The sequence below is a fragment of the Dermochelys coriacea genome, chromosome 1 (assembly GCF_009764565.3).
Source record: "Dermochelys coriacea isolate rDerCor1 chromosome 1, rDerCor1.pri.v4, whole genome shotgun sequence".
Lineage (NCBI taxonomy): Eukaryota > Metazoa > Chordata > Testudines > Dermochelyidae > Dermochelys > Dermochelys coriacea.
In genome coordinates this window covers 259,661,472-259,680,853 of record NC_050068.2, presented here as the reverse complement: position 1 = coordinate 259,680,853, position 19,382 = coordinate 259,661,472, and the positions used below count along the sequence as shown (strand labels likewise).

Sequence of the window (19,382 nt, the reverse complement as noted above, 5' to 3'; positions counted from 1 at the left end):
ATACTTATACAAGTGGATTCCATTCTTGGCTCTGCCATGGTCAGACTGTGTGACCTTGAGCAAGTCACTTAACAGCTGTATACATCATTTGTCCCATCTGCAAATTGTGGCTAGTAAGAATGACCTCACAGGGGTGTTTGCGTAACACTTGTAGCGCCTCAGCTGGAGAGTGCTACCACTGTACAAAGTAGTGCTTCATGACTAATTATTTAGCTAGACGGACAGCTTTACAAAGCACTTTACAGAGTGGGACGCTGTGCCACACAGCTTTTGCTGATTTTGATTAACTCTGTTTCCCTGTTCCTATATTGCCCTGTATTCTCTTCTTAACAAATTTCAGCAGAAATCACTGGGCTGTTTGTCATAGCCAGAACCTAGCCGAGGAAACAGGACATTGGTCATTTAAGCTCCTCTGAACCCCAATAAATAAATAAAATGATCCAGTGAGTCAAGCCAATAGTGGCATTAAAACAATCCCTCTCTCCCCATGTGTCATACTGCAATCCTTGTATCAGTTATGGTGCTCTTATTTGTATTTTCTCCATTGTTTTGCTATCCCTGGTAGGAACCAGTTCTGCATGCAGTTGCTTGAGGTGCAGACTGGCATTATTGCCTCCCTAGTTCTACAGGTGTTTTCTCCATAATAAGGGAAGTGCAGTGACTCTGTTGGGCCAATGGGTGGGAGATGTTTCTACAGATAGATTTCAGAGTGGTAGCCATGTTAGTCTGTATCAGCAAAAACAACGAGGAGTCCTTGTGGCACTTTAGAGACTAACAAATTTATTTGGGCATAAGCTTTCATGTGCTAAAACCCACTTCATCAGATGCAGGGAGTGGAACATACAGTAGGAAGGTATAAATACACAGCATATAAAAAGATGGGAGTTGCCTTACCAAGTGTTGGGGGGGGGGGGTCAGTGCTAATGAGCCAATACAATTTAAGTTGGAAGTAGGCAATTCTCAACAATTGACAAGAAGGAGTGGAAATCGCTTTTGTAATGTTAATGAGGCCAATGTAAACAAGGTGGTCCATTTCAAACAGTTGACAAGAAGGTGTGAGTATTTAGCAACGGGAAATTAGTTTTTGTAAAAACAAGGAGTACTTGTGGCACCCTAGAGATTAACAGATTGCATCCTGAGGAATGCAATGATGGCGAGATAAACATTCATAATGCTTATGTTGTGTATGTGATGGGTCGTGAGGCTGGATTCAAATATATAATAGAGAGAAAAGGTGGGTGAGGTAATATCTATTATTGGACCAGCTTCTGTTCGTGAAAGAGACCTGCTTTTGATCTTACACAGAGCTCTTCTTCAGGTCCTGTGTTAACTCGAAAGCTTGTCTCTGTCACCCACAGAAGTTGGACCAATACAAAATATTACTTCACCCACCTTGTCTCTGTAATATCCTGGGAGTGACATGGCTACAGCAACACTGCAAACAATCATCTAATAGTTACAGCCTTGCCAATCTGTAGTGACAAGCAACATCTTTTTTTTGGAGGGGTGGGGGTGGGGGGTGTTCTTCCTTGCTTGCAGATCAGCGAGGCTGAGGTTGGAGGAGAGAGCTACAGTTTTTTGGAAAGGCTGCAGGTTGGGTGGTGGAAGAAAAATGCTAGTCGAGCATAGCTGGGCCTGCTGCACTCATGCTACTCTTGGTCTTAACGCTGCAGAGCCATTCACAACCTGCGCATTGAAGAAGCAGGACCAAATGGTATAAAAGAGACTCTCCCCTCATCTCTCCCTTTCCCATCTTCAGCCTTCTTCCTGCAGGCTCAGCTGCCACACTTTTGCTGCCCCCTCCTGTCACTGAGCAGCTACTGTAATAGTGGTCTGGTCTATGAAGTGATTAATGAAGATGCTGCTGTGTAGTGCATTGGCACTATACAGGAGTCAGCAGGCAGCAGCTGGGCCTAGAGGCATCCCCCCCTTTTCCATGCAGGCTGGAAAAGGAGGGAAATGGAGAGGGAAGAGATAGAAGTGTGAGAGAGAACTGGAGAGAGAAAAGATGACTGTTCCCTTTCCTGAACACACCCCCAGGGTTTAAAAAGGCAAAATGGAATAGCTTCCCCCAGAAGAAAGGTGGGGGCGTAGAGATGCCTCCTCTCCATGTCTGTGTGTGCCCAAGAAAGACCAAAATAACAAAGATGATGATCCCATGAGTGTTCAGCCTATCTGGATTTTTTGAGTGGGTGGGTTTCGGTGTTGCCAGCGACTGATTTTATTGAGAGGCTCATGATATTTATTTATAATTATTTCACAGTCTCATGATATGTTAAAGTCCCAGCTCCTGGAGTCCTTGTGATCTCATGAAAATTTCAGCTTTCATTTTAAAATACAAGGCAGTTTCTAGCCTTCAGGGCCCGCAGAGCAAAGCTTAAAAACGTGGCCCCTAAAGGTTAAAAAAACAGAAGGAAATTAAAATGCCAAAATGTCTAATTATTTGAAATCTCATGATTTTTAAGATAAGCTCATGGGTTTGGGGGAAGGGAGTAATTCTTTTTGAATGCTTGGGGTCGGCAGCGCTGCAATGGCTCATGGGTTATTGGTTGACACTGAGTTTTTAATGGGCTCCAAAGGACATTTTTGCAGCCTACTAACATCTCAAAAGCTAGGAGAATAGAAAGAAGCCTTGCCCCAAATGTAGCCTCCCACTTCAATGGGTGCACTGTACTAAATTCTTTTTGGACATGATTTTGAGTTGTAATCCAGGGGGACACAGATGACCCACAGCAGCACCCTAATCCTGGCCCAGCACCACAACCCTAATCCTGGCCTGGTGTGGAGGGGAGGTGTTAGGGAGGGGAATTGGAGAGCAAGCCCACCCCACATACACTCCATAGTGGTGGCTCCTGTCCCTGGGACTAGGCCCAGCTCCCCAGTCTGGATGTGGCAATCTGGTGCACAAGGTCACAGCACTACTCAAGTTTGGCCCAGCCACCCCTCTGTCATGACAAAGGGGCATCTGGGTCAAATTTGAATGAGTGGCATTGCAACCTGGCTCACGGGTCACAGTACCACTCAGGTTTGGCAGCCTTGGTTTCAGGAGTTCTGTGGGTACAATTGAACCCAGGCAAAAGCCCCAAACAAAAATGGATCAGAAGATGTCTCTGCCTTTCCTGGCTGCTTAATATTGCCCTAACTAGAAGGAGGGTGTTGCAGGGGGAAGGAGAATGTCTCAGAGCATTGGGGAAAAAATGGTTACGTACTTTCTCGTAACTGTTGTTCTTTGAGATGTGTTGTTCATGTCCATTCCACATTAGGTATGCGCATGCTGCGTGCACGAGCATCGGAAACTTTTCCCCTTAGCGGCTCCTGTCGGGCTGGCGGGCCCCCCGAGTGGCACCACTGCGCCCCGCATATATACCCCCGCCGGCCCAACCATCTTCAGTTCCTTCTTGCCAGCGACTCCGACAGAGGGGTAGGAGGGTGGGTGGTGGAATGGATGTGAACAACACATCTCAAAGAACAACAGTTACAAGAAAGTAAGTAACCATTTTTAATTCTTCGAGTGCTTGTTCATGTCCATTCCACATTAGGTGAATTACAAGCTTACCTCTGGAGGAGGGTAGGAGTCACAGAACAACTGCCGCGTCCTCTCTGGCCTGCTGGTTGACTGCGTAGTGGGTCATGAAGGTGTGCACTGAGGACCAGGTGGCTGCTCTGCAGATCTCCTGGATTGGGACCTGTGCCAGGAACGCTGTGGAAGTTGCCTGCGTCCCGATTGAGTGGGCTGTGACCGCCAGGGTCGGAACACCTGCAAGCTCATAGCACGCCCGGATGCAGCTTGTAATCCAAGATGAAATCCGCTGCGCCGACATTGGGAGGCCTTTTAACCTCTCGGCCACAGCCACAAACAGCTGCGCGGATTTGCGAAAGGGTTTGGTATGCTCCAAATAGAACACCAGCGCTTGCCGCACATCCAAGGTGCGCAAGCTGCGGTGACTCGGGTCCATATGGGGTTTCGGGAAGAACACCGACAGACAAACGTCCTGGCCCAGATGGAATTGGGACACCACCTTAGGAAGGAACTTGGGGTGTGGCCGGAGCTGCACCTTGTCCTTGTGAAGTACTGTGTATGGTGGCTCAGAGGTGAGGGCCCTTAGTTCGGACACCCTTCTGGTCGAGGTAATGGCAACCAGAAATGCCACCTTCCAGGAAAGGTGGAGGAGAGAACAGGTAGCGAGGGGCTCAAAAGGGGGTCCCATGAGTTTAGAAAGGACCAGGTTACGGTTCCATGGATGGACTGGGGGGCAGGAGTACGGGAACACCCTCTCCAACCCTTTAAGGAACCGCCCCACCATTGGGTGGGAAAACACCAAGCCCCCCGAGAACCCCGGATGGAAGGCGGAGATGGCCGCCAGGTGCATTCTGAGTGAGGATGGGGCTAGCCCTTGCTGCTTGAGGTGCAGGAGGTACTCCAGGATGGCCTGCACCGGGGCCTGGCACAGTCGCACCTGTCAGGGTTCACACCAACACAAGAACCTTTTCCACTTGGCCGCCCTGGTAGAGGGCTTTCTACTGCCAAGCAGAATCTGCTGCACAGGAAGAGAGCACTGGCTCTCCAGGGCGTTTAGCCACAGAGCCTCCACACCGTCCGGTGCTGTGACTGTAGGTCGGGGTGGAGAAGCTGCCTGCCCTCCTGTGTAATGAGGTCCCGGTATAGGGGCTGGACTACTGGGGTGTCCACCAACAGCTCTGGGAATGATGTGTTCCAGCGTTGGTGGGCCCAGGCAGGGCCGGTGCAAGGTTGTTTTGTGCCTTAGGCAAAACTTCCACCTTGCGCCCGCCCCCCTACCCCGGGAGCCCTGCAGCAGCTCCCTGCCCACCCCCGCCCTGAGGCGCCCCCCCTGCGGCAGCTTCCCTTGGCCCCCTCCCTTCCCCCCCTCTGCCTCCCAACCTCAGCGCCCGCCCTACGGCGGCAACTCCCTGCCATACAGCAGCTCCCCACCCCAGCTTACCTCTGCTCCACCTCCTCTCAGAGCACGCTGCCACCGCCGCTTCTCCCGCCTCCCAGGCTTGCAGTGCCAATCAGCTGTTTGGCACGCAAGCCTGGGAGGGAGAGAAGCTGAGCGGGGCAGCGTGCTCAGAGGAGGAGGCAGAGCAGAGGTGAGCTGGGGCGGGGAGCGGTTCCCCTGCGCCCCCCTGTTACTTGCTGCACGCGGCCCTCCCCACGCCCCAGCTCACCTCGGCTCCACTGCCTCCCCGGAGCGCGCTTTTGGCTGCCCCCAACCACTTGGCGCCCTAGGTGACTGCTTAGTTCGCCTAGTGGTTGCACCGGCCCTGGGCCCAGGCTGGGGCAATGAGGATCACTGCTGCCCTGTCCCTGCGCACCTTGAGCAGACCTTGTGCACCAAAGGGAGTGGGGAGAAGTCATACATCAAGCCCCCTCTCCACGGGATCGCAAACGCGTCCGAGACCGAGCCCGGGCTGTGGCTCGGGAATGAGCAGAACCGTGAGCACTGGGCGTTGGCCCTGATGGCAAACAGATCTACCTGGGGAAACCCCACCTGCGGAAGAGCGAAAGCACAACGTCCGTCGTGAGCGTCCACTCGTGTATGCGGTACGACCTGCTGAAGGAGTCCGCCAGCTCGTTCCGCACACCCAGGAGATAGAACGCCTCAAGGTGAATCGCATGGGCTATCCAAGGGTCCCAGAGGAGGAGAGCCTCGCAACAGAGTGGCGAGGAACGAGCCACGCCCTGCTTGTTTATATAAAACATGGCAGTAGTGTTGTCTGTCAGAACTGTCACGCTGTGACCACTCAGAGTGGCGTGAAAGGTCTGGCAGGCGAGACGAACCGCCCTGAGCTCCTTCACGTTCATATGGAGCGACCGCTCTGCCTCGGACCACAACCCCTGTGACATGAGGTTCCCCAGGTGAGCCCCCCATCCGTGGTCTGACACGTCCGTCACCAGCGTCAGGTCTGGAAGTGGGGCAGCAAAGGGGATGCCTTTGCAAACCCCAGGCTGGGATTGCCACCACAGCACGGAGTCCAGCTGATCACTTGGGGCTGTCACTACCAAGTCCAGGGGGTCCCCTGTCTGGGCGGTACACCTGAGCGAGCCACACCTGCAGAGTCCTGAGTCTCAGTCTGGCATGCCTGACCACATGCATGCATGCTGCCACGTGGCCCAGCAGCTGCAGGGAGCACCTGGCCATTGTTGTTGGAAACTGGCGCAGGGAGGCCACTGCTTGTTGGATAGCCTGGAATCGGGATACTGGAAGCCTTACCCTGGCCTGCACCACGTCCAAGACCGCCCCTATGAATTCCACTCTCTGCGTGGGTATGAGTGTGGACTTGGGGATGTTGACCAGGAGCCCCAGCTCGCAGAACAATCTCAGGACTACCTCCACATGGCCCTGCACCTCCGCCTCGGATCGGCCCGCTAGGAGCCAGTCGCTGAGGTATGGGTACACCCGGATTCTCTGCCTCCGTAAGAAGGCCACCAACACTGCCATGCACTTCGTGAACACCCTTGGGGCTGAGGCTAGACCAAATGTGAGAACCGCAAACTGATAATGTTCTCAGCCCATGGTGAAGCTTAGGAATCGCCGATGTGCTGGGAAAATGGCGATATGAAAGTATGCATCCTTCATGCGAGGGTGGCGTACCAGTCTCTTGGATCCAGGGAATGGATGATGGTGCCAGAGAGACCATGCGGAACCGGGCCTTGACCAGGAATTTGTTGAGCCTGCGTAGGTCTAGGATTGGGCAAAGGCCCCCTTTGGCCTTGGGGATGAGGAAGTATTGGGAGTAGAACTCTTTTCCCCTTAGGCCGTGAGGCACCGCCTCTACCGCCCCCGCCCGTAGCAGCGAGCGGACTTCCTCCCCCTCATGAGAGGGGTTCCTGAAGAGGAATGGGGAAGGGGGGTGGGAGGCGAACTGCAACGAGTACCTGTTCCACACCGTTCGTAAGACCCCGCGGTCTGACATAATGGTGAACCACACAAGGGAGAAATGGGACAGGCGGTTCAGGAAACAAAGGGACGGATCCAGTGACTGGTCTGGTACGCTGTCCTCGAGCACACCTTCAAAAGCCTGGCTTAGTGCCGGTCTCTGAGCGGTGCCGGAGAGCGGTGTGCCCTTTTTGGCATTTCTTCGCGTCAACCCGCTGCCGGTGCTGCAACCTCCTTCTGGGCCACTGGCAAGTGCGAGTCTGCAGAGTCGGAGATCGACCAGGACCATCTCTGGGAGCGGTGCCAGGACGGTGTCTTCGAGCAGCACACCACTGCCGGCTTACCCCTCGATGGCGCCTGAGGCATGGGTGCCGGAGGGTTCTCCCCATATGGGAGGGGCCTTCCCGCCGACAGCTGGATGAGGTCCTTTGCAGCCTCAAAGGTGCCAGGCATAGACGGCTGATCTGTTATGCCCTCGAGCTCATCGTCCACACTGAGCTCACTTAGGTCTGGGCTCGGTGGGGCTTGTGCCGCCGGGACCGCCTGTGTCAGTGCCGGTACCGTGGCCTTCCCGCTTTTGTCGGTGCTCGGTGCCTTGGGAGGCGCCAGCCTCCTGTGCAGGGAACGACCACACCTTCCTTCAGGCTTTGCCGGGGGCTTAACTGGGAAAAACGATCAGTGCAGGGGCCTAGCCCAGCGCTCCAGGGCCGACAGTTTATGGTGTTTCACCGGTGCTGGGTCTCCTGACAGCTCTGGGGCACTACGCACCAAGGAAGCCTGAGCCAGCGTTGGGCGCTCTGTGCCCGGCGGCTGCAATGCGGCCTCCATCAACAGTTGCTTTAGGCTAAAGTCTCTTTCTTTCCTTGTCCTTGGCTTGAAAGCCTTGCAAATCCTTCACCTTTCAGTTTGATGCCCATCCCCCAAGCAACGTAAACACAAGTCCTGGGGGTCACTAACTGGCATAGGTTTGCGGCATGTGGTGCAAGCCTTGAAGCCGTGGGCCTGTGGGGCCGGTGCTGGAGGCCTCCAAGCACCTAATCACTTAAGTGTTCACAATCTATATGTAAACGAACTGATAACAGCTACTCTAAAGGCTAAAAGAAAAGAAATACTTGCGGCACCTTAGAGACTAACAAATTTATTTGAGCATAAGCTTTCGTGAGTTACAGCTCACTTATTGGATGCATTCAGCGGAAAATACAGTGAGGAGATTTATATACATAGAGAACATGAAACAATGGGTGTTACCATACACACTGTAAAAAGAGTGATCACTTAAGGTGAGCTATTACCAGCAGGAGAGTGTGGGGGAGACCTTTTTCAGTGATAATCCAGGTGGGCCATTTCCAGCAGTTAACAAGAACGTCTGAGGAACAGTGGAGGGTGCGGGGAATAAACATGGGGAAATAGTTTTACTTTGTGTAATGACCCATCCACTCCCAGTCTCTATTCAAGCCTAAGTTAATTGTATCCAGTTTGCAAATTAATTCCAATTCAGCAGTCTCTCGTTGGAGTCCGTTTTTGAAGTTTTTTTGTTGAAGAACTGCAACTTTTAGGTCTGTAATCGAGTGACCAAAGAGATTGAAATGTTCTCCGACTGGTTTTTGAATGTTATAATTCTTGACGTCTGATTTGTGTCCATTTATTCTTTTACATAGAGACGGTCCAGTTTGGCCAATGTACATGGCAGAGGGGCATTGCTGGCACATGATGGCATATATCACATTGGTAGATGTGCAGGTGAACGAGCCTCTGATAGTGTGGCTGATGTGATTAGGCCCTATGATGGTGTTCCCTGAATAGATATGTGGACACAGTTGGCAACGGACTTTGTTGCAAGGATAGGTTCCTGGGTTAGTGGTTCTGTTGTGTGGTGTGTGGTTGCTGGTGAGTATTTGCTTCAGGTTGGGGGGCGGTCTGTAAGCAAGGACTGGCCTGTCTCCCAAGATCTGTGAGAGTGATGGGTCGTCCTTCAGGATAGGTTGTAGATCCTTGATGATGCGTTGGAGAGGTTTTAGTTGGGGGCTGAAGGTGATGGCTAGTGGCGTTCTGTTCTTTTCTTTGTTGGGCCTGTCTGTAGTAGGTGACTTCTGGGTACTCTTCTGGCTCTGTCAATCTGTTTCTTCACTTCAGCAGGTGGGTATTGTAGTTCTAAGAATGCTTGATAGAGATCTTGTAGGTGTTTGTCTCTGTCTGAGGAGTTGGAGCAAATGTGGTTGTATCGTAGAGCTTGGCTGTAGACAATGGATCGTGTGGTGTGGTCTGGATGAAAGCTGGAGGCATGTAGGTAGGAATAGCGGTCAGTAGGTTTCCGGTATAGGGTGGTGTTTATGTGACCATCGCTTATTAGCACCGTAGTGTCCAGGAAGTGGATCTCTTGTGTGGACTGGTCCAGGCTGAGGTTGATGGTGAGATGGAAATTGTTGAAATCATGGTGGAATTCCTCAAGGGCTTCTTTTCCATGGATCCTGATGATGAAGATGTCATCAGTGTAGCACAAGTAGAGTAAGAGCATTAGGGGACGAGAGCTGAGGAAGCGTTGTTCTAAGTCAGCCATAAAAATGTTGGCATACTGTGGGGCCATGGCAGTGCTGCTGATTTGAAGATGCCCAAATGTGAAATAGTTATGGGTTTGCCGTGACATTATCAGGGATACTGTTCCTGATGGCTTGTAGTCCATCTTTGCGTGGAATGTTGGTGTAGAGGGCTTCTACATCCATAGTGGCCAGGATGGTGTTTTCAGGAAGATCACCAATGGATTGTCGTTTCCTCAGGAAGTCAGTGGTGTCTCAAAGATAGCTGGGAATGCTGGTAGCGTAGGGCCTGAGGAGGGAGTCTACATAGCCAGACAATCCTGCTGTCAGGGTGCCAATGCCTGAGATGATGGGGCATTCAGGATTTCCAGGTTTATGGATCTTGGGTAGCAGATAGAATATCCCAGGTTGGGGTTCCAGGGGTGTGCCTGTGCAGATTTGTTGTTGTGCTTTTTCAGGGAGTTTCTTGAGCAAATGGTGTAGTTTTCAACAAAAAAACCCTTCAAAAACAGATTCCAAGGAGAGACTGCTGAATTGGAATTAATTTGCAAACTGGATACAATTAACTTAGGCTTGAATAAAGACTGGGAGTGGATGGGTCATTACACAAAGTAAAACTATTTCCCCATGTTTATTCCCCCCCGCCCCACTGTTCCTCAGACATTCTTGTCAACTGCTGGTAATGGCCCACCTTGATTATCACTACAAAAGGTTTCTCCTTCCTCCCTCCCCCCGCCGCTTGCTGGTAATAGCTCACCTTAAGTGATCACTCTTGCGAAGTGAGCTGTAGCTCACGAAAGCTTATGCTCAAATAAATTTGTTAGTCTCTAAGGTGCCACAAGTACTCCTTTTCTTTTTTGCGAATACAGACTAACATGGCTGCTACTCTGAAACCTCTTGTTACAGTGTGTATGGTAACACCCATTGTTTCATGTTCTCTATGTATATAAATCTCCCCACTGTATTTTCCATTGAATGCATCCGATGAAGTAAGCTGTAGCTCATGAAAGCTTATGCTCAGATAAATTTGTTAGTCTCTAAGGTGCCACAAGTCCTCCTTTTCTTTTTGCGAATACAGACTAACACAGTTGCTACTCTAAAGGCTAAGGGACTGCTCTTCTACGAGAGAGAGAGAGGTTGTTCCAATGCCAGCACGGACAGTAAGAAGGAACTGGAGAGGGTTGGGCAGGCAGAGGTATATCTGCGGGGCGCAGTGGCGCCACTCAGGGGGCCCGTCGGGACCCGCTAAGGGAAAAATTTCCGAGGCTTGTGCATGCGGCGCCCGCACACCTAATGTGGAATGGATGCGAACAAACACTCGAAGAAGAATGGAGTCTTTCACTACCAGGACCCTGTGTTGATTGACCACAAGTTGGAGAGGGGTGTCGCATACATAGGACTCAGATACCCTGACAATGGGCTCATTAGTGCAAGAGAGATAGATGTGAGAAAAGTGTCATCTAAGGCTAGGCAGGGGATGGTACTTTGAGTATTATCATCACATTGTGGCTATTGGAAATGAGATAGGTGTTTGTGGGAGGGTATCTACTGCTAAAGTCTACTGTAGCAGTGCCTGGTGATTTTTTTAATATGTAATGATATTTTTAAAATGTAGCCCCTGCTAGAAGCTGAAGCAATGGATAAATAATCTACAGCAATAAACTGTAGGGTAAAATAACCCCCAAATCCCCAGAATACAAAAGGGAAGAAAACCCAAGGCACCTTCATTATGGTTTGTTATTTTGAACATAACTTTATTGATAAGACACCAGTAGTTACCACCTTCACTTTGTTAACCACAAACTTACAGGACGTAGTAAATACAGGTGCCAAGATGGCAGGGTTTATTGGAGTTGGTTTTGGAAAAACATACTAGGTGCGGGAGGGAGTGGGGGGACACTCAGGATTGGACAGACACCCGACACCCAAGGAACCTGTGTGCAGCAGGCCATTCTTTAGTCATCATATATATGTATTGCTTTATATTATACATCTTTTTATTTATATATAATATATATATAATATACACAGGCAGTAACGCTGCAGGAGAGGGGCAGGGAAACCCAATTGGAGTTGTCAATACCACAGAGGCAGTGAGATCGTCTGGAGAAATGATTCGTACGTGCCACACGGGGCGACTGAGCTAACCTCTGGGCCTCACTGTCTCCTAGTCTCTCCAGAGGCTGGAGTTAAGATTCCTAAAAGGATCCACCCATCTCTCCTGCATTCCCAGGGTCTCCCACATGCTTATAAGGGTACAGGGTGCTGGCAGTGTTAGGTGCAGAGACTTATTCCAAGGAGCTGTCAGGAACAAGGGGTGGGGAGGGGAAGAGAATTGAATTGAGTTGGTGAATAGCATGTGTGGATGGGAGAGGAGAAACCTTGTGCCCAGGACTTGTCAGGATATTGGAGCTATAACCTCCTCTGGCACCTCCTGTTGTGAAATAGCCTCTAACTCAGGGTCCCCACATGCTGTGTGTGCACATAGGCGGGGGGCCAGAATCGTTCCCTCCCTTCCAGTAGGGAGCCTGCAACCCTGTTAAAAAGCCACCAACACTACAGAGGGAAATGCCCCCTAATCATTTATCTACTCAGAGACCCTTGTCCTCCTCTCTCTGTCTGCCCCAGTCCCTCATTTATCAGGGCTGAGGATGTTACATTGAAAAGTTTGCTGCTCCCACCAGGCAAAAGCAAAGCCAGGAACTGAGCCACCAGGGTGGGCGAACCCTCTAGGAACCACTGCAAGCTCCTTGTTGCCATGCAGACATCTACCGACAGACAGAGAACAGGAGCAGAGGGACAGAGAGATGGGGAATAACCTGAGACAGGAGCAGACTGGTTCTTCATCTGTCTGGGAGATGCCTGCCCTGACAGGGGAGGTAATGAGCCTTCCATCACAGAGCAGCTAGGGGGTCCCTTGGTGTTGTGAGGGGAGCAGGGTGTAAGGGGGAAAGGTCTCTTTACTGACCAGCTCTAAGAAAAGGAGGACTTGTGGCTCCTTAGAGACTAACAAATGTATTTGAGCATAAGCTTTCATGAGCAACAGCTCACTTCATCAGAATGCAGCTGTAGCTCACTTAAGCTTATGCTCAAATAAATCTGTTAGTCTCTAAGGTGCCACAAGTCCTCCTTTTCTTTTTGCGGATACAGACTAACATGGCTGCTACTCTGTGACCAGCTCTAGATGACTTTAGGGACCATCCCAGCTGTGATGGGAGAAGGAACATTAAAATAGTCCCATGGTACAAACCAAAATAAAAACATCCCCTCCTCACGGGCAGAACCCTTTCTGATGAAGTGGGGGATGGCTGCTGGGTCTGAGATTCATTCCAAAAGATATGCTGGGGTTTTACCCTGAGACACCAGTTGTTTATAATTCCTCTACCTCCCCACACAATCCTCCCCCACTCCGTCATTCTCTCTTGACTCCAGGGGGAGAGACGACTTGGAGAAAGCTCTCTCTGACACTCATTACGAAGAACACCTCTCGATAAAGTCCCCTCTCTCCCCAAACCTAAATATTAGGCTACCCCAACAGAAGAGAAGCTTGGCAGATGGGAACCCTTCCCCACCAAACCTCCTATTTACAGTATTACTTTTGCTCGGGACCATGGAGTGAGAGACTTGCCCAGCTCCTCTTTGTGCTTCACCTGTAACAGGACCTATCATTTCCTTCCCCTTACCTCCACTAGCTGCTAGCGATGTGCCACGTACAGCAAATCACTGAGAGACGCTCCAATGGGGATGTCTGTAAACAATATACACACCCATACACACACAGGCACACAGATCATGCAACAGCTGGAGTCTCAGCTCCCTCCGGTAACAGCTCCTCCTTTTTTTAGTGCCCAAATGTGGAAGTTCCATAGGCAGCTCTGAGAAACAGCCTTTTAAAGATAGACACTGCAGATAAAAACAGCTGTATAATTGTGTACAAAGGAGGGGATTCCTCACTAGACAGTTCCTCCACCCATTTTGGGGCTGCGTCTCCCTATTTCTCCTACCCTCCATTTGGCGAGAGGTGTGTGGTAAGGGAGGGAGCTAGTAACCTAGAACAGTGGTTTTCAACCTTTTTTCATTTGCAGATCCCTAGAAAGATTTTTAATGGCAGTGCAGACCTTTTTGGAAATCTTAAACATATTCTGTGGACCTCCAGGGGTCCATGGACACCAGGTTGAAAACCACTGACCTAGATGTTTTGCCCTGCCCTCCTGGCAACCCAAGTTCAATTCCCAAGCCTGGCAGGAACTAGGAGTCCTAACAGTAAGTGCTCTGCTCTGCCATCTAGCACACCTGTGTTCCATCCTTGATCTCTCAGTTCCTCAAGATGCTCTGGAGAGTGGCCCCATGGTTAGTGTTCTGTACTATCATATTACCCTGGTTCTGCTCTTGATCCCTCCATCCTAGGGCCAGCAGGGGCTGCGAGCTCTGCCCAGCTCAAGCGTGATAGTCTAGGGGTTAATATTCTACACACCCACATGAGATACCTAGCTTTGGTTCCTGGCCTCATTTTCTTAGGGCTTGTCTACATGAGGAAATTGCCCAGAATAGCTATTGTGGAATAGCTCCCCTGTGAATAAAAGTCACTTGTAGTCCAGAATAATTAGTATATTTACAAAGCTGAGTAAGGATTCTAGGATAAAAAAAAACAAAACATTTTATTCCAGAGCATAGTGTCCACACAGGGAGCTATCCCGGAATAACTGTTCTAGTCGATTTCCCAGTGTAGACAAGCCCTTAGGCTGCCAGGAGCTAGGGACTGAGGATGGAGCACTGATGTCTCTGAAGAGCTGAAAGATACACAAAGACCAAGTTTCAGTGGGAAGAGAGTGCAGCATGGCCCCTCCAGGTTTTGCAAGAGCGGGGGAGATGCTCTCCATTCAGCTCACTTAGCAGAGCTGCTGTTTAAAGACCCCTCTTAGGTTCCCTGATCCAGTCTCAGTCAGGATAACTGCACACACAAGAGCCCAGCTGCTGGGACCCTACTCATTGGTTACACCCTCCCTAAGAATGTCTAGACGCCAGCTGGCAGAAAAGCAGCAGTATTTCTTTCCAGCAGGGCAAGAAGCTCCATTGAGAGTTCTGCCCCGTTTCTCTGGGCTCCAGAGAGAGTGGCACAGATGCCCGGGATGATCTGTCTAGGAGCACAGAGAGGCTGGAATCTCTTTAACTCCATCAGAGATGTAGATTCAACAGGACTGTAGAAATGAAATTCACCCGTTTGTCCCTTTTGTCCTGCAACTTTATTCTGGGCAAAGGTCACAGGGCTCCCAGAGTTGGCTGGCAAAGTTCCCCATCAACTGGTGTGAAGATGGCTTTTCCCCAAATCAGCCCAGTGACTTCCTGCTCATCCCGTGCTAAGCCAGTTGTGATCCCTGAGCGGGAAGAGCAGGGGACCGAATGGAGTTCTCAGGAGTTTCTCTTAAGACATCTTCCCCACCCTGAGCATGCAGCTTGGTTCTGGTTCTCCCTAGAGGACCACAGTGTTAACCTCAGAAGGGTGCTTACATGGGTATGGGGAAACACCTCCAATCCAATTGCCTGGGGAAAGAGGGATTCTCATTGCATAGCTCATCCTGTCCAATCCTGATTATTCTCTTGGTTTAAAATCTCCCAACGTCTTTGTAGCTTTTGATGGTGCCTGCAAAACTCCACCCCCATGCATTTTCTCTCTCAACCCCCGGTCCCTCACCCTCAACACCACTCCTCCCTACACCCCTGAAGATAAACTACCAACAACTTCCCATACAGCCTTGTATTGCCGAGGGGGCAATACCCCATGGGGCAAAGGGATTATGACCTGCCCCGATGCTTGCACATTCCCCCACCCTTGCACGCCTGCATGCTTGCTCTGATGTCTCCCTCCCTCACACGCTCCTCCCGCATATCCAACTCTCCCTCCCACCCCCACAGACACACATGCATCCGCTCCAACACTGTAGGTGCCACCTTCTCTCCCTGCCCTCCAGAGCCGCTTGAGCGGTCCCCGTTATCTCCCCCTCTTAGGCCTCTGCTACCTGTGCTGATGCCCTTGTCACCCTCCCCTGACCACCAAAAGACTGAGCTGGATTCTTGCCCAAAGCTGCTGCTCACTCCCAGGTTACCAGGGGAGCTTTTGCCGTGACAGGGACAGGGATAGACTTGGGAATATGCAGTTTGGGTCTGGTGGACAATTCAAAGGGAGGGAGGAGCAATTAGGGTTTTTTTTTCTTTTTAAAAAACAATAAATAAAAACAAATGGCCCCAGGCTGGAGCATGGCCAAGGGCCACCTGTTGCGCTGGGATGCGCCTGTCAGTTTTGTGCCGCAGCCTCCCACTGGCAGAGGGAAGGGGGTGGAGGGGAGGGGCATGGGAAAGGGCACCGGTGTAGCTCAGTAGTTCTGTGTTTGGGTTTGGTACCCCTGTGTCTCAGCATCAAAAGCGTGTACAGAAGAGGGCTGCTGGTATGTCCCCACCATGTCTGTGGCATCGTCCTCGTTCGTGTAGGGGGCGTAAGGCAGGCCGGAGTCCTGGCTTGGGTCCGTGTAGTCCTGGGAGAAGAGGGCTGAGTCGGCACCAATCCGGTAGCGCTGGTATGCCAGAAACGCCTGGCCCACCTTTAAGGGAGGATGAGGGGAGATGGGAAGCAGACAGAGAAAGAGGCAGGAGAAAGGGAAGGAAACACGCCGAGGAGGAGAGACAAACAAAAGCCAAGTTAGTAGTGGTTAAGGATTAGTGCACAAGGCATGACTGGAAATCACTGCTTAACACACCCAAGTGTAAGAAGAGTTAGTGTGCCCCATGGAGAGCACGAGCCCGGGACAAGAGAGAGAGAGAGAGTGCAAGTATGCCACCCACTGCTTGCACTTGCTTTGCCCAGGCCCACAGCAGTTTCTGGGTCCATCCTGCCCAGCGACAGGGTTCACATTGTGAGGCACAGCCAGCCTGCAGATATACATGGATAACGTCCCCTCCCCAGCCAGGTGATCTGCTTCACATCCACCTCAGAGGTCTCGCACCTTTGGGCTGGATCTGTGACTCATTTCACCTCAGACCATACTGGGATTCCAGACTGACCCGCCACAGGAAAGGGATGGACATGAGGTAGCAGCTGTTCCCATTAACCCTTTCACTGCTAGTCATCCACTGAGCAACCCACTATGCTGCCAAAAAAAAATAAAATAAAATAAAAAATCACAGACCTTGTGGCGGGAGGGAAGGGGAGGGGAAGCAGAGACCTTCTAGAATAGGTCCAGCCTTGTTCCTGCTCCCTGTCTCTGACGTTGCTTTTGGAACGCTCTTTGGTGTGACAAGGTTACTGGGGCTGGGGCTCAGGGAGGGTCAGGGACCAGAGGGCTGCCTTCCCCCAGCGTCCCAGACATGTTTGAATGGTCCAGCCACCCAGGGACTATCCCAGCGTAGTGAGTGAAAGGAGCAGAGGAGTGAGAGGAAGTGGAGATGGGAAGAAGGGATTGTGGTGCGGGGAGCCCTGCCCGGCTAAAATATTAAGACTGAGCAGATGCCAATAGAAAGAGATACAGATGTTATTCAGCGTTAGTCAGGTGCGGGGAAGTGGAGGAGGAGAGGTGGGTCACTTCCTTCCAACTCCCCAAAGGACAATTAACGTCCCATCCCAGTTCCAAGGCACATCGCTTCTCTCTCTCCCCACCACGTCAGCTGCACTGACATGGCAACGTGCCTCTGTATTTTCAGTCCCTGCCTCCCACCCCGATCCTGGGAGTTGGAATCATCTGCACTCCAACAAGCTCCTCTCCTATGCACACCGCTTCCCTGACAAGGCCCTGGGGGAATGGCGCTAGGGCAGCGGTGTGGGGGAGCTAGGGAAGAGAGTGTTATATTCTTCCTGAAAGCTAATGTGTCGGAGTCTCCGGAAAGCCAGAAATGTCAAGAGGCCCTGTGAGGAGAGAGCGGGAGGGGATAGGGAGAAGAGTCAATGAGGGAGACAACCAAACAAAGTTGCGTGACTGAAATAAAAACCCTAATAGACACCATTAGACTCCCCTTCCTCCAGCCAAACAGGGAGAGGAGCTGGACACAAGTCTTCCTCCTCAGGCCTTTCATCTCACATCCCTCTCTTCCTGTGACTGAGGAACCCTGGTTTGTGGGGAGAGTCCTGCAGTACCACTCATTGGGTACATCTGCACTGGAGCTGGAGGCATCATTTCCAGCTCCAGTGGACGTACAGAGGCTAGCTTTGATTGAGCTTGCGTGCTAAAAATAGCCGTGTAGCCATTGTGGTGCTGGCAGTGGGATGGACTAGCTCTCCGAGTATGATCCCGCCCTGTATCCTAGGTACTTACTCAGGTGGCTAGCCCATCCTGCCATGGCAACACTTCTATTTTTAGTGCCCTAGCTTGATCAAAACTAGCATGGGTACATCTGCCTGAGCTGGAAACTACACCTCCCACTCCAATGTGGACACACTCAGACAAAGTTTGGGAGGATGTGGCAGGTGTTGCTCTCCTTTGCCACATTTCTCAGGGGGTGAAGATGCCGCCTCCACAGCTCTTCCAGCCCCTGATTTCCCACCCCCACTGATAGCCCCATCTGCACTAGAACTACAAAGAAACATCTAGTGAGAGGAGCAAATTCTGGTTGAGCGGGATGGCAGCTATGCCACTGGCATGATCTTATCATCTGCATATCACACATTTACATTCCTGGACGCTATTTTGCATGAAGGGGTGACACAGTATCTCACAAAAGACAGACACACTGTGCTCTCCTGTGCAGACTTTACTTATGTTCTTTCTTGTTTTGTTCCATCTCCTAATTTCAAATAAAAGTTACATAGACTGAAAGTACAAGGAGGCTCTTTGTGTATGGAAAAAACCCAATAGATTACATTGAAATGAAGCCCCAAAATCTGGACAAGTAGAGAAATTCCCTGGTGCGGGTTGGGGGATAAAAAGGGAAGGGAAAGGAAGCTCTGGGGAGGGTCCAAACAAATTCCACCATTTTCTTCCTACCAAATGAACTAGGAATGCTAGCATGGGGGCAAACCAGATACAGAGATGGGGGAGACCATATGCTGTGCAACAGGATGTTAACAACCATCCCCTCCCCCAACACAGTTGCTGAAGCCCCTCCTGAAGTCAGTAATGCTAGCCACACATCCTGGAAAAAGAAACAGACTCTTTGTATGATACTTATACTGCCCTCCCCCCCCACTGCCAGAGTATCTGAGCACCTCAGAGTTTCCACTCTATTTATCCTCACAACACCTCGGTGAAGTAGGGCAGAACTATTATCTCCATTTTACGGACAGAGAACTGAGGCACAGGGAGGTTAAGTGGCTTGCCCAAAGTCACACAGGAAGTCTGTGGCAGAACAGGGACTTGAACCCAGCTCTCCTGAGTCCTAGGCTAATGCCCTACACATTGGACCATCCTCCATTTCTTCTATTGGGCCTCTCCCAGAAGCCATTTTAGTTTTTGTTCCATTGGAAATGCAGGAGTCAGCCCTAGCTAGGGGATCTTTCATCTACAGAGGGCTGGGCTAACCCTAAGTGGGGTTAGAACCGCTATGCAGGGGAGCCCTGACCCATGGGCTCTAATCAGAGTCCCAGCTGCTTTACTCACCCAGGTGAAGATGGAGAAGAAAGAGAAGGTGATGGCTGCTCGTGCTGCATCTGCCCCTTCATTCAGCGGGTTGTTCTCGTGCTTTGAAACTTGCCACTGGTTGGCCAAGAAGCAGAAGCCAACAAACCAAAGGAATGCCCAAAAGGCTGGGAAAGGACAGCATTAAAACAAGACAGAGAGAGAGGGGTAGGGTAGGGGTAAACAGTAAATATATTACATTTCTCCAGCAATTTATATCCTGCAAGATCCTCAAGTGTTTTTACAGAGTACAGTAACTCCTCACTTAAAGTAGTCCTGGTTAACGTTGTTTCGTTGTTACTTTGCGGATCAATTAGGGAACATGCTCGTTTAAAGTTGCGCAACGCTCC

The 19,382-nt window shown here is 50.8% G+C and overlaps 1 protein-coding gene across 3 annotated transcripts in view; it reads right to left on the bottom strand.

The window, feature by feature from the left end:
* The window catches only part of SYNGR1 (synaptogyrin 1), a 42,165-nt gene that overhangs the window by 1,867 nt on the left and 20,916 nt on the right, over window positions 1-19,382 (bottom strand). Inside the window, exons 3-4 of one of the 3 annotated variants that reach the window (XM_038411807.2) lie at window positions 19,015-19,160; window positions 11,161-17,327 (exon numbers count right to left, since the gene is read on the bottom strand). In XM_038411807.2, the coding sequence (XP_038267735.1) occupies window positions 17,229-17,327; window positions 19,015-19,160 (245 nt within the window). In that variant the 3' untranslated portion in view covers window positions 11,161-17,228. Of the gene's footprint in view, window positions 1-11,160; window positions 17,328-19,014; window positions 19,161-19,382 lie in introns of those variants that run through there. The other 2 variants (XM_038411797.2, XM_043501892.1) reach the window with 2 other exon arrangements.